Source organism: Oncorhynchus mykiss, chromosome 3 (genome assembly GCF_057628025.1).
Source record: "Oncorhynchus mykiss isolate SJ-2025 chromosome 3, ASM5762802v1, whole genome shotgun sequence".
Taxonomy (NCBI): domain Eukaryota; kingdom Metazoa; phylum Chordata; class Actinopteri; order Salmoniformes; family Salmonidae; genus Oncorhynchus; species Oncorhynchus mykiss.
In genome coordinates this window covers 85,149,483-85,164,992 of record NC_143024.1, presented here as the reverse complement: position 1 = coordinate 85,164,992, position 15,510 = coordinate 85,149,483, and the positions used below count along the sequence as shown (strand labels likewise).

Genomic DNA, 15,510 nt, shown 5'->3' with positions numbered 1-15,510 from the left:
ATCTACAGTTAATATTATATTACTCTACAGGTTAGAGGTTATAGACCTACAGTTAATATTATATTATATGTTAGGGGTTATAGACCTACAGTTAATATTATATTACTCTACAGGTTAGAGGTTATAGACCTACAGTTAATATTATATTACTCTACAGGTTAGAGGTTATAGACCTACAGTTAATATTATATTATATGTTAGAGGTTATAGACCTACAGTTAATATTATATTACTCTATATGTTAGAGGTTATAGACCTACAGTTAATATTATATTACTCTATATGTTAGAGGTTATAGACCTACAGTTAATATTATATTACTCTATATGTTAGGGGTTATAGACCTACTGTTAATATTATATTATATGTTAGGGGTTATAGACCTACAGTTAATATTATATTATATGTTAGAGGTTATAGACCTACAGTTAATATTATATTACTCTATATGTTAGAGGTTATAGACCTACAGTTAATATTATATTACTCTACAGGTTAGAGGTTATAGACCTACAGTTAATATTATATTACTCTACAGGTTAGAGGTTATAGACCTACAGTTAATATTATATTACTCTACAGGTTAGAGGTTATAGACCTACAGTTAATATTATATTATATGTTAGAGGTTATAGACCTACAGTTAATATTATATAACTCTACAGGTTAGAGGTTATAGACCTACAGTTAATATTATATTACTCTATATGTTAGAGGTTATAGACCTACAGTTAATATTATATTATATGTTAGAGGTTATAGACCTACAGTTAATATTATATTACTCTACAGGTTAGAGGTTATAGACCTACAGTTAATATTATATTACTCTATATGTTAGGGGTTATAGACCTACAGTTAATATTATATTACTCTATATGTTAGAGGTTATAGACCTACAGTTAATATTATATTACTCTATATGTTAGGGGTTATAGACCTACTGTTAATATTATATTATATGTTAGGGGTTATAGACCTAGAGTTAATATTATATTACTCTACAGGTTAGGGGTTATAGACCTACTGTTAATATTATATTATATGTTAGGGGTTATAGACCTAGAGTTAATATTATATTATATGTTAGAGGTTATAGACCTACAGTTAATATTATATTACTCTATATGTTAGAGGTTATAGACCTACAGTTAATATTATATTATATGTTAGAGGTTATAGACCTACAGTTAATATTATATTACTCTACAGGTTAGAGGTTATAGACCTACAGTTAATATTATATTACTCTACAGGTTAGAGGTTATAGACCTACAGTTAATATTATATTATATGTTAGAGGTTATAGACCTACAGTTAATATTATATTACTCTATATGTTAGAGGTTATAGACCTACAGTTAATATTATATTACTCTATATGTTAGAGGTTATAGACCTACAGTTAATATTATATTACTCTATATGTTAGAGGTTATAGACCTACAGTTAATATTATATTACTCTACAGGTTAGGGGTTATAGACCTACAGTTAATATTATATTACTCTATATGTTAGAGGTTATAGACCTACAGTTAATATTATATTATATGTTAGGGGTTATAGACCTACAGTTAATATTATATTACTCTATATGTTAGAGGTTATAGACCTACAGTTAATATTATATTACTCTATATGTTAGGGGTTATAGACCTACAGTTAATATTATATTATATGTTAGGGGTTATAGACCTACAGTTAATATTATATTACTCTACAGGTTAGGGGTTATAGACCTACAGTTAATATTATATTACTCTATATGTTAGAGGTTATAGACCTACAGTTAATATTATATTACTCTATATGTTAGAGGTTATAGACCTACAGTTAATATTATATTATATGTTAGAGGTTATAGACCTACAGTTAATATTATATAACTCTACAGGTTAGAGGTTATAGACCTACAGTTAATATTATATTACTCTATATGTTAGAGGTTATAGACCTACAGTTAATATTATATTACTCTATATGTTAGAGGTTATAGACCTACAGTTAATATTATATTATATGTTAGGGGTTATAGACCTACAGTTAATATTATATTACTCTATATGTTAGAGGTTATAGACCTACAGTTAATATTATATTACTCTATATGTTAGGGGTTATAGACCTACTGTTAATATTATATTATATGTTAGGGGTTATAGACCTAGAGTTAATATTATATTACTCTACAGGTTAGGGGTTATAGACCTACTGTTAATATTATATTATATGTTAGGGGTTATAGACCTACAGTTAATATTATATTACTCTACAGGTTAGAGGTTATAGACCTACAGTTAATATTATATTACTCTACAGGTTAGAGGTTATAGACCTACAGTTAATATTATATTACTCTATATGTTAGAGGTTATAGACCTACAGTTAATATTATATTACTCTATATGTTAGAGGTTATAGACCTACAGTTAATATTATATTATATGTTAGAGGTTATAGACCTACAGTTAATATTATATTACTCTACAGGTTAGAGGTTATAGACCTACAGTTAATATTATATTACTCTATATGTTAGAGGTTATAGACCTACAGTTAATATTATATTACTCTACAGGTTAGAGGTTATAGACCTACAGTTAATATTATATTATATGTTAGAGGTTATAGACCTACAGTTAATATTATATTACTCTACAGGTTAGAGGTTATAGACCTACAGTTAATATTATATTACTCTACAGGTTAGAGGTTATAGACCTACAGTTAATATTATATTATATGTTAGAGGTTATAGACCTACAGTTAATATTATATTATATGTTAGAGGTTATAGACCTACAGTTAATATTATATTATATGTTAGAGGTTATAGACCTACAGTTAATATTATATTACTCTATATGTTAGAGGTTATAGACCTACAGTTAATATTATATTACTCTATATGTTAGAGGTTATAGACCTACAGTTAATATTATATTACTCTACAGGTTAGAGGTTATAGACCTACAGTTAATATTATATTACTCTACAGGTTAGAGGTTATAGACCTACAGTTAATATTATATTATATGTTAGAGGTTATAGACCTACAGTTAATATTATATAACTCTACAGGTTAGAGGTTATAGACCTACAGTTAATATTATATTACTCTATATGTTAGAGGTTATAGACCTACAGTTAATATTATATTATATGTTAGGGGTTATAGACCTACAGTTAATATTATATTACTCTATATGTTAGAGGTTATAGACCTACAGTTAATATTATATTATATGTTAGAGGTTATAGACCTACAGTTAATATTATATTATATGTTAGAGGTTATAGACCTACAGTTAATATTATATTACTCTATATGTTAGAGGTTATAGACCTACAGTTAATATTATATTACTCTATATGTTAGAGGTTATAGACCTACAGTTAATATTATATTACTCTACAGGTTAGAGGTTATAGACCTACAGTTAATATTATATTACTTTACAGGTTAGAGGTTATAGACCTACAGTTAATATTATATTACTCTACAGGTTAGAGGTTATAGACCTACAGTTAATATTATATTACTCTATATGTTAGAGGTTATAGACCTACAGTTAATGTTATATTACTCTATATGTTAGAGGTTATAGACCTACAGTTAATGTTATATTATATGTTAGAGGTTATAGACCTACAGTTAATGTTATATTACTCTATATGTTAGAGGTTATAGACCTACAGTTAATGTTATATTATATGTTAGAGGTTATAGACCTACAGTTAATATTATATTATATGTTAGAGGTTATAGACCTACAGTTAATATTATATTACTCTATATGTTAGAGGTTATAGACCTATAGTTAATATTATATTACTCTATATGTTAGAGGTTATAGACCTATAGTTAATATTATATTACTCTATATGTTAGAGGTTATAGACCTATAGTTAATATTATATTACTCTATATGTTAGAGGTTATAGACCTATAGTTAATATTATATTACTCTATATGTTAGAGGTTATAGACCTACAGTTAATATTATATTACTCTATATGTTAGAGGTTATAGACCTACAGTTAATATTATATTACTCTACAGGTTAGAGGTTATAGACCTACAGTTAATATTATATTACTCTACAGGTTAGAGGTTATAGACCTACAGTTAATATTATATTACTCTATATGTTAGAGGTTATAGACCTACAGTTAATGTTATATTACTCTATATGTTAGAGGTTATAGACCTACAGTTAATATTATATTACTCTACAGGTTAGAGGTTATAGACCTACAGTTAATATTATATTACTCTACAGGTTAGAGGTTATAGACCTACAGTTAATATTATATTACTCTACAGGTTAGAGGTTATAGACCTACAGTTAATATTATATTACTCTACAGGTTAGAGGTTATAGACCTACAGTTAATATTATATTACTCTATATGTTAGGGGTTATAGACCTACAGTTAATATTATATTACTCTACAGGTTAGAGGTTATAGACCTACAGTTAATATTATATTACTCTACAGGTTAGAGGTTATAGACCTACAGTTAATATTATATTATATGTTAGAGGTTATAGACCTACAGTTAATATTATATTACTCTATATGTTAGAGGTTATAGACCTACAGTTAATATTATATTACTCTACAGGTTAGAGGTTATAGACCTACAGTTAATATTATATTACTCTATATGTTAGGGGTTATAGACCTACAGTTAATATTATATTATATGTTAGAGGTTATAGACCTACAGTTAATATTATATAACTCTATATGTTAGAGGTTATAGACCTACAGTTAATATTATATTACTCTACAGGTTAGAGGTTATAGACCTACAGTTAATATTATATTACTCTACAGGTTAGAGGTTATAGACCTACAGTTAATATTATATAACTCTATATGTTAGAGGTTATAGACCTACAGTTAATATTATATTACTCTATATGTTAGAGGTTATAGACCTATTGTCAATTTCCAGATTTCAGTTTCTATTCCATTTGTATGGGCACTGCAATGCTGCATCTAATTTCCTGTGTCAACTTTGACCCCTCCCCTTAACAGATCCTGGCCAATCCTGATCACCGCTTCAACACCAGCTCCCTGTATAAGAACGTGACTCTGGTGGCCTGGGACCCTGCTCCGTATGCTGTCAACCTGCACAAGGTGTGTGTGTTTGTGTGTTTGAAGCAGACACTATTCTCTTTCCTTACCTTGCCCACTCTGTCTGAGAAGCCCAGTAACAGCATCTAGCAGGCAATATGTAAAGAACGTCACCCAGCAGAGCCCCAAAGTCCTGTTGAATGGGTGGAGGATGGGCCAAGGTTACGATCAAACAAATCAAATGTTATTTGTCACATACACATGGTTAGCAGATGTTAATGTGAGTGTAGCGAAATGCTGGCGCTTCTAGTTCCGACTATGCAGTAATAACCAACGAGTCATCTAACCTAACAATTCCACAACAACTACCTTATACACACAAGTGTAAAGGGATAAAGAATATGTACATAAAGATATATGAATGAGTGATGGTACAGAACGGCATAGGCAGATACAGTAGATGGTATAGAGTATAGTATATATACATATGAGATGAGTAATGTAGGGTATGTAAATGTAGGGTATATATATGTAAACATAAAAGTGGCATTATTTAAAGTGGCCAGTGATACATTTTTACATCAATTTTTCCAGGATTAAAGTGGCTGGAGTTGAGACAGTATGTTGGCAGCAGCCACTCAATGTTAGTGGTGGCTGTTTAACAGTCTGATGGCCTTGAGATAGAAGCTGTTTTTCAGTCTCTCGGTTCCTGCTTTGATGCACCTGTACTGACCTCGCCTTCTGGATGATAGCGGGGTGAACAGGCAGTGGCTCGGGTGGTTGTTGTCCTTGATGATCTTTATGGCGTTCCAGTGACATCGGGTGGTGTAGGGCAGGTAGTGATTCGTTGTGCAGACCTCACTACCCTCTGGAGAGCCTTACAGTTGTGGGCGGAGCAGTTGCCATACAAGGCAGTGATACAGCCCGACAGGATGCTCTCGATTGTGCATCTCTAAAAGTTTGTGAGTGCTTTTGGTGACAAACCAAATTTCTCCAGCCTCCTGAGGTTGAAGAGGCGCTGCTGCGCCTTCTTCACCACGCTGTCTGTGTGGGTGGACCAATTCAGTTTGTCCGTGATGTGTATGCCGAAGAACTTAACTTTCTACCCTCTCCACTACTGTCCCGTTGATGTGGATAGGGGGGTGCTCTCTCTGCTGTTTCCTAAAGTTTACAATCATCTCCTTTGTTTTAGTTGAAGTTGAGTGTGAGGTTATTTTCCTAACACCATGCTCTGAGGGCCCTCACCTCCTCCCTGTAGGCCGTCTCGTCGTTGTTGGTAATCAACCCTACCACTGTAGTGTTGTCTGCAAACTTGATGATTGAGTTAGAGGCGTGCATGGCCACGCAGTTGTGGGTACACTGTGGGGCCCCCTGTGGGGCCCCAGTGTTGAGGATCAGCGGGGTGGAGATGTTGTTACCTACCCTCACCACCTGGGGGCGGCCCGTCAGGAAGTCCAGTACCCAGTTGCACAGGGCGGGGTCGAGACCCAGGGTCTCGAGCTTGATGATGAGTTTGGAGGGTACTATGGTGTTAAATGCTGAGCTGTAGTCGATGACCAGCATTCTTACATAGGTATTCCTCTTGTCCAGATGGGTTAGGGCAGAGTGCAGTGTGGTTGCGATTGCGTCGTCTGTGGACCTATTGGGGCGGTAAGCAAATTGGAGTGGGTCTAGGGTGTCAGGGAGGGTGGAGGTGATATGGTCCTTGACTAGTCTCTCAAAGCACTTCATGATGACGGAAGTGAGTGCTAGGGGCGATAGTCGTTTAGCTCAGTTACCTTAGCTTTCTTGGGAACAGGAACAATGGTGGCCCTCTTGAAGCATGTGGGAACAGCAGACTGGGATAAGGACACACCAGCCAGCTCTGAGGACGCGGCTGGGGATGCCGTCGGGGCCTGCAGCCTTGCGAGGGTTAACACGTTTAAATGTTTTACTCACGTCGGCTGCAGTGAAGGAGAGTCCACAGGTTTTGGTAGCGGGCCGTGTCAGTGGCACTGTATTGTCCTCAAAGTGAGCAAAGAAGTTGTTTAGTCTGTCTGGGAGCAAGACATCCTGGTCTGCGACTGGGCTGGTTTTCTTTCTGTAATCCATATTTGACTGTAGACCCTGCCACATACCTCTTGTGTCTGAGCCTTTGAATTGCGACTCTACTTTGTCTCTATACTGACAATTAGCTTGTTTGATAGCCTTGCGGAGGGAATAGTTACACTGTTTGTATTCGGTTATGTTTCCGGTCACCTTGCCCTGGTTAAAAGCAGTGGTTCGCGCTTTCAGTTTCGCGCGAATGCTGCCATCAATCCACGGTTTCTGGTTTGGGAATGTTTTAATAGTTGCTGTGGGTACGACATCGCTGATGCACTTGCTAATAAACTCACCGAATCAGCTTATTCGTCAATGTTGTTGTTTGACGCAGTGTGGAACATATCCCAATCCACGTGATCGAAGCCGTCTTGAAGTGTGGAATCAGATTGTTCGGACCAGCGTTGAACAGACCTGAGAGCGGGAGCTTCCTGTTTTAGTCTCTGTCTGTAGGCTGGGAGCAACAAAATGGAGTTGTGGTCAGCTTTTCCAAAAGGAGGGCTGGGGTGGGCCTTATATGCATCACAGAAGTTAGAATAACAATGATCCAGGGTTTTACCAGCCCTGGTAGCACAATCAATATGCTGATAGAATTTATGGAGTCTTGTTTTCAGATTAGCCTTGTTAAAATCCCCAGCTACAATGAATGCAGCCTCAGGATATGTGGTTTCCAGTTTACATAGTCAAATGAAGTTCGTTCAGGGCCGTCGATGTGTCTGCTGACCAGAAGACCGCTTCGTCTGCCCCTTTTACGGCGACGTTGTTTTGGTTCGCCCGGCTGGGATATGATCCATTGTCCTGGGGGTGGGCAAAACACAGGATCAGCGTATTCCTGATCTTATTGATGGTGAGTTGACGTTGCTCTTATATCCAGTAGTTCCTCCCGACTGTATGTAATGAAACCTAAGATGACCTGGGGTACCAATGTAAGAAATAACACATAAAAAACTAGGAACGAGAAGCGAGGCGGCCATCTCTGTCGTCGCCGGATAGTAATGTTAATGAGGACCTGTAGTTGTGAAAGACCACACGTGGACAGGTTAGCCTCGTTGGTCTCTCTAACCCACGGCCTGAAGGGACAGACTGCTACATCATATACCCACACACTCTAATTATTACATGTCAACTTTCTATAACCTGCACTCCTCCTCCTTTCTCCTCTCTCCATTCCCCTCTTTCTTCTCCTCTTTTTCTGTTCTTCTTTTCCTGACACATTGCTTCCCTATTTCCCTCCTCTGCCACCTCTTCTTCCTCTCTTTTATATATTTTACGGTTTCTTCTTTATCGCCACCTACATGTATGTTGACAGTCATAAGGCTGCTAGTTTTAGGTTTCCCCCTTCTCTCTCTCTCCCCTCCTTCACTCTCCCCTCCCTTTCTCTACCTTCTTTCTCTCTCCCCTCCTTCTCTTTCCCTCTCCCCTCCTTCTCTTTCCCTCTCCCCTCCTTCTCTGTCTCCCTTTCCTAATTTCCACCTCCTCCTGTCACCTCCTCTCTTTATTCCATGATTATTATGCCGCAGGACCAATCAGCCCCTCTCTCTGATCCTCCTCTTTCTTCATGTACCCCCCCTCACTTTATCCCTACCTCTCTCTGAGCTGAGGTGATCACTGATTAATAGACTTCATAGGACTCCTGGGTCCAGCAGGTTAATCATCACCCCCCCCCCCCCCCCCCCTATTTCTCCCTCTCCTCTAATAGATTTGAATTATTTAGTCCTTAGGTCTTGTTTGTTATGTCATCACTTCACATCACATGCTTCTCTCTCTCTCTCTCTCTCTCTCTCTCTCTCTCTCTCTCTCTCTCTCTCTCTCTCTCTCTCTCTCTCTCTCTCTCTCTCTCTCTCTCTCTCTCTCTCTCTCTCTCTCTCTCTCTCTCTCTCTCTCTCTCTCTCTCTCTCTCTCTCTCTCTCTCTCTCTCTCTCTCTCTCTCTCTCTCTCTCTCTCTCTCTCTCTCTCTCTCTCTCTCTCTCTCTCTCTCTCTCTCTCTCTCTCTCTCTCTCTCTCTCTCTCTCTCTCTCTCTCTCTCTCTCTCTCTCTCTCTCTCTCTCTCTCTCTCTCTCTCTCTCTCTCTCTCTCTCTCTCTCTCTCTCTCTCTCTCTCTCTCTCTCTCTCTCTCTCTCTCTCTCTCTCTCTCTCTCTCTTCTCTCTCTCATATATTTTACAATGGCTGTTAGACTAATACGCTGTTAATTAAACAGGTGAGAACATAAGTGGAGACGGTTAGCAGGTGTTGCCTGAAATGTTGCAAAACAAACACACAGATCTACTACCTTCAAGGAAGTGTGTGTGTTTAATAGTTTTACCTCAGTAGAGCCCAGACATCAAGCTGTTAACTTGCTGACCCAGTCTCTCTCCATCGCTGTGCTGTCTCTCTCCTTCTCTCTGTCTATGAGAGCTGCCTGCCATTCACCACTCAGCCCTTCTTAATTTAATGAACACTTATCAGCCCACAATTTGTTTAAACATTATTCACACCACTAAAGTCCTCGTAACAACTGTTTTTTCACCCTGCTCCAAATTGGGCTAATTGATAGCTAATACAAGTTTATCATTTTTAAAGGCTAACACAACGTGCCATTTGAACACAGGAGTGATGGTTGCTGATAATTGGCAACTGTGCGCCTATGTAGATATTCCATTAAAAATCAGCCAATAGAAAACCCTTTTGCAATTATGTTAGCACAGCTGAAAACTGTTGTTTTGATTAAAGAAGCAATAAAGCTGGCTTTCTTTAGACTAGTTGAGTATCTGGAGCATCAGCATTTGTGGGTATGATTACAGTACTCAAAATGGCCAGAAATAAAGAACTTTCTTCTGAAACTCGTCAGTCTATTATTGTACTGAGAAATGAAGGCTATTCCATGCGAGAAATTGCCAAGAAACTGAAGCTCTCATACAACGCTGTGTACTACTCCCTTCACTGGCTCTAATCAGAATAGAAAGAGGAGTGGGAGTCCCCGGTGCACAACTGAGCAAGAGGACAAGTACAATTAGACTGTCTAGTTTGAGAAACCGATGCCTCACAAGTCCTCAACTGGCAGCTTCATTAAATAGTACCCGCAAAACATCAGTTTCAACTTCAACAGTGAAGAGGCGACTCCGGGATGCTCAGAGTTCCTCTGTCCAGTGTCTGTGTTATTTTGCCCATCTTAATCTTTAATTTTTAATGGCTAGTCTGAGATATGGCTTTTCTTTGCAACTCTGCCAAGAAGGCCAGCATCCCGGAGTCACCTCTTCAATGTTGACGTTGAGGACACGTTTAAATGTTTTCCTCACGTCGGCCATGTCTAACTCACGTAGTCCTTGTTAGCAGGCCGTGTCGGTGGCACTGTGCTATCCTCAAAGCGGGCAATTTTCTTTTGGCTGGTTTTCTTTTTGTAATCCCTGATTGTCTGTAGACCCTGCCACATACGTCTCGTATCTGAGCCGTTGAATTGCGACTCCACTTTGTCCTTATGCTGACATTTCGATTGTTTGATTGCCTTGCGGAGGGAATAACTACACTGTCATATTTGGATGTGCCAATCCCAGATGTCTCTCTGGAAAGCAACCTTGCTCTAATTTCATCTACCTTGTTATTAAGAGACTGGACGTTAGCGAGTAATATACTCGGAAGCGGTGGGTGGTGTGCACGCCTCCGAAGTCAGACCAGAAGGCCACTCCGTCTACCTCTTCTGCGGCAACGTTGTTTTGGGTCAGACCCTGAAATCAGTTCAAATTCCTTGGATCGTTTGAACAAAGGATCTGCCTAGGGAAGGTCGTATTCCTGGTCGTAGTGCTAGTAAGTTGACGTCGCTCTGATATCCAATACTCCATCACTCTCCTTCTTGGTCAGCCCTTACACAGCCTGGAGGTGTGTTTTGGGTCATTGTCCTGTCGAAAAACAAATAATAGTCCCGCTAAGCACAAACCAAAAGGGACGGCGTATCGCTGCAGAATGCTTTGGTAGCCATGCTGGTTAAGTGTGCCTTGAATTCTAAAATACGTCACTGACAGTGTTCCTAAAAAAGCACACCCAAACCTTAACTCCTCCTCCTTCATGCTTCACGGTGGGAACCACACATGCAGAGATCATCCGTTCACCTACTCTGCGGCTCACAAAGACACGGAGGTTGGAACCAAACATCTCAAATTTAGACTCATCAGACCAAAGGACAGATTTCCAGCGGACTAATGTCCATTGCTTGTGTTTCTTGCCCCAAGCACATCTCTTCTTCTTATTGGTGTCCTTTAGTAGTTTTTTTTGCAGCAATTTGACCATGAAGGCCTGATTCACGTAGTGTCCTATGAACAGTTGATGTTGAGATGTGTCTGTTACTTGAACTCTGTGAAGTATTTATTTGGGCTGCAATTTCTGAGGCTGGTAACTCTAATGAATGTATCCTCTGCAGCAGAGGTAACTGTGAGTCTTCCTTTCCTGTGTTGGTCCTCATGAGAGCCAGCTTCATCATAGCGCTTGATGGTTTTGTGACTGCATTTGAAGAAACTTTCACAGTTCTTGAAAAGTTCCAGTTTGACTGACCTTCATGTCTTAAAGTAATGATGGACTGTCGTTTCTCTTTGCTTATTTTAGCTGTTCTTGCCATAAAATACTTGGTATTTTACCAAATAGGGCTGTCTTCTGTATACCACCCCTACCTTGTCACAACACAACTGATTGGCTAAAATGCATTAAGAATGAAAGAAATTCCACAAATTAACTTTTAACAAGGCACACCTGATAATTTAAATGGATTCCAGGTGTCTACCTCATGAAGCTGGTTGAGAGAATGCCAAGAGTGTGCAAAGCTGTCATCAAGGCAAAGGTGGCTACTTTGAAGAATCTCAAATAAATTTGGATTTGTTTAACACTTTTTTGGTTACTACATGATTCCATGTGTTATTTCATAGTTTTGATGTCTTCACTATTATTCTACAATGTAGAAAATACAAAAAATAAAGAATACCCCTTAAATGAGTAGGTGTGTCCAAACTTGTTGACTGGTCCTATACGTGTGTGTGTGTGTGTGTGTGTGTGTGTGTGTGTGTGTGTGTGTGTTGAAGTCGGTAGTGTACATACACCTTAGCCAAATACATTTAAACTCAGTTGTCACAATTCCTGACATTTAATCTGAGTAAAAATGCCCTGTCTTAGATCAGTTAGGATCACCACTTTATTTTAAGAATGTGAAATGTCAGAATAATAGTAGAGAGAATGATTTATTTCAGCTTTTATTTCTTTCATTACATTCCCAGTGGGTCAGAGGTTTACATACACTCAATTAGTATTTGATAGCATTGCCTTTAAATTGTTTCACTTGGGTCAAATGTTTCGTGTAGCCTTCCACAAGCTTCCCACAATAAGTTGGGTGACTTTTGGCCCATTCCTCCTGAGAGCTGGTGTAACTGAGTCAGGATTGTAGGCCTCCTTGCAGGCTTTTTCAGTTCTGCCCACAAATTTTCTATATAATTGAGGTCAGGGCTTTATGATGGCCACTCCAATACCTTGACTTTGTTATCCATAAGCCATTTTGCCACAACTTTGGAAGTATGCTTGCGGTCATTGTCCATTTGGAAGACCCATTTGCGACCAAGCTTTAACTTTCTGACTGATATATATTTTCCTGCCTCATGATGCCTTCTATTTTGTGAAGTGCACCAGTCCCTACTGCAGCAAAGCATCCCCACAACATGATGCTGCCACCCCCGTGCTTCAAGGTTGGGATGGTGTTCTTCGGCTTGCAAGCCTCCCCCTTTTTCCTCCAAACATAACGATGGTCATTATGGCCAAACAGTTCTATTTTTGTTACATCAGAGCAGGGGACATTTCTCCAAAAAGTAAGATCTTTGTCCCAATGTGCAGTTGCAAACGGTAGTCTGGCTTTTATATGGCGGTTTTGGAGCAGTGGCTTCTTCCTTGCTGAGCGGCCTTTCAGGTTATGTCGATATAGGACTCGTTTTACTGTGGATATAGATACTTTTGTACTTGTTTCCTCCAGCATCTTCACAAGGTAATTTGCTGCTGTTCTGGGATTGATTTGCACTTTTTCTCTCTAGGAGAGAGAACGCGTCTCCTTCCTGAGCGGTATGACGGCTGCGTGGTCCCATGGTGTTTATACTTGCATACAATTGTTTGTACAGATGAACGTAGTACCTTCAGGCAGTTTGAAACTGCTCCCAAGGATGAACCAGACTTGTGGATGTCTCCAATTTTTTTCTGAGGTCTTGGCTGATTTCATTTGATTTTCCCATGATGTCTAGCAAAGAGGCACTGAGTTTGGAGGTAGGCCTTGACATACATCCACAGGTACACCTCCAATTGACTCAAATTATGTCAATTAGCCTATCAGAAGTAGAGGTCGACCGATTGTGATTTTTCAAGTCCGATACCGATTATTGGAGGACCAAAAAAGCCGATAACGATTAATCGTCCGATTTAAAAAATAATAATAATTTTAAAAATGTACTTGTAATAATGGCAATTACAACAATACTGAATGAACACTTATATTAACTTAATATAATACATCATTTAAAATCAATTTAGCCTCAAATAAATAATGAAACATGTTCAATTTGGTTTAAATACTGCAAAAACAAAGTGTTGGAGAAGTAAAAGTGCAATATGTGCCATGTAAAAAAAGCTAACATTTGAGTTTCTTGCTCAGAACATATGAAAGTTGGTGGTTCCTTTTAACATGAGACTTCAATATTCCAAGGTAAGAGGTTTTAGGTTGTAGTTAAATATAGTATGTATAGGACTATTTCTCTCTATACCATTTGTATTCCATATAACTTTGACTATTGGATGTTCTTATTGGCACTATAGTATTGCCAGTGTAACAGTGTAGCTTTCGTCCCTTTCCTCGCCCCTACCTGGGCTCGAACCAGGAACACATCGACAACAGCCACACTCGAAGCAGCGTTACCCATCGCTCCACAAAAGCCGCGGCCCTTGCAGAGCAAGGGGAATAACTACTCCAAGTCTCAGAGCGAGTGACGTTTGAAACGCTATTAGCGCACACCCAGCTAACTAGCTAGCCATTTCACATCGGTTACACCAGCCATTAGACTGATAGGCTTGAAGTCCAAACAGCGATGTGCTTGCGAAGAGCTGCTGGCAAAACGCACGAAAGTGCTGTTTGAATGAATGCTTACGAGCCTGCTGCTGCCCACCATCGCTCAGTCAGACTGCTCTATCAAATCATAGACTTAATTATAACATAATAACACACATAAATACGAGCCTTTGGTCATTAATATGGTCGAATCCGGAAACTATAATTTCGAAAACAAAACGTTTATTATTTCAGTGAAATAAGGACCAGTTCGGTATTTTATCTAACGGGTGACATCGCTAAGTCTAAATATTCTTGTTACATTGCACAGCCTTCAATGTTATGTCATAATTATGTAAAATTCTGGCAAATTAGTTTGCAACGAGCCAGGCTGCCCAAACTGTTGCATATACCCTGACTCTGCGTGCAAGAGAAGTGACACAAGTTCACCTGGTTAATATTGCCTGCTAACCTGGATTTCTTTTAGCTAAATATGCAGGTTTAAAAATATATACTTCTGTGTATTGATTTTAAGAAAGGCATTGGTGTTTATGGTTAGGTACAGTCGTCCAACGATTGTGCTTTTTTCGCAAATGCGCTTTTGTTAAATCATCCCCCAGCGTTGCATCGATTATATGCAACGCAGGACACGCTAGATAAACTAGTAATATCATCAACTAGTGATTATGATTGATTGATTGTTTTTTATAATATAACTTTAATGCTAGCTAGCAACTTACCTTGGCTTCTACTGCATTCACGTAACAGGCAGGCTCCTCGTGGAGTGCAATGAGAGGCAGGTGGTTAGAGCATTGGACTATTTAACTGTACGGTTGCAAGATTGGTGCCCCCGAGCTGACAAGGTGAAAATCTGTCATTCTGCCCCTGAACAAGGCAGTTAACCTGTTATGGCTGCAATCCCGATATCGGGATCGATATGACAACTACCAGTGAAAATAGAGGGCGCCAAATTCAAACCACAGAAATCTCATAAATAAATCTCATAATTACAATTCTTAAATCATTTTAAAGCTATTCTCGTTGTTAATCCCACCAAAGTGTCCGATTTCAAATAGGCAGCGAAAGCACTACTTTTTATTAATTTTACCTTTATTTAACCAGGCAAGTCAGTTAAGAACAAATTCTTATTTTCAATGACGGCCTAGGAACAGTGGGTTAACAGCCTGTTCAGGGGTAGAACAACAGATTTGTACCTTGTCAGCTTGGAGATTTGAACTTGCAACCTTCCGGTCACTAGTCCAACGCCCTAATCACTAGGCTACCCTGCCGCCCTACAAACAGTT

At 38.4% G+C, this 15,510-nt stretch overlaps 1 protein-coding gene across 1 annotated transcript in view; it reads left to right on the top strand.

The window, feature by feature from the left end:
• The window catches only part of LOC110520551 (beta-galactoside alpha-2,6-sialyltransferase 2), a 129,418-nt gene that overhangs the window by 100,709 nt on the left and 13,199 nt on the right, over positions 1 to 15,510 (top strand). The window contains exon 4 of the mRNA XM_036975116.2: positions 5,052 to 5,153. Within this exon, the coding sequence (XP_036831011.1) occupies positions 5,052 to 5,153 (102 nt within the window). The remainder of the gene's footprint in view (positions 1 to 5,051; positions 5,154 to 15,510) is intronic.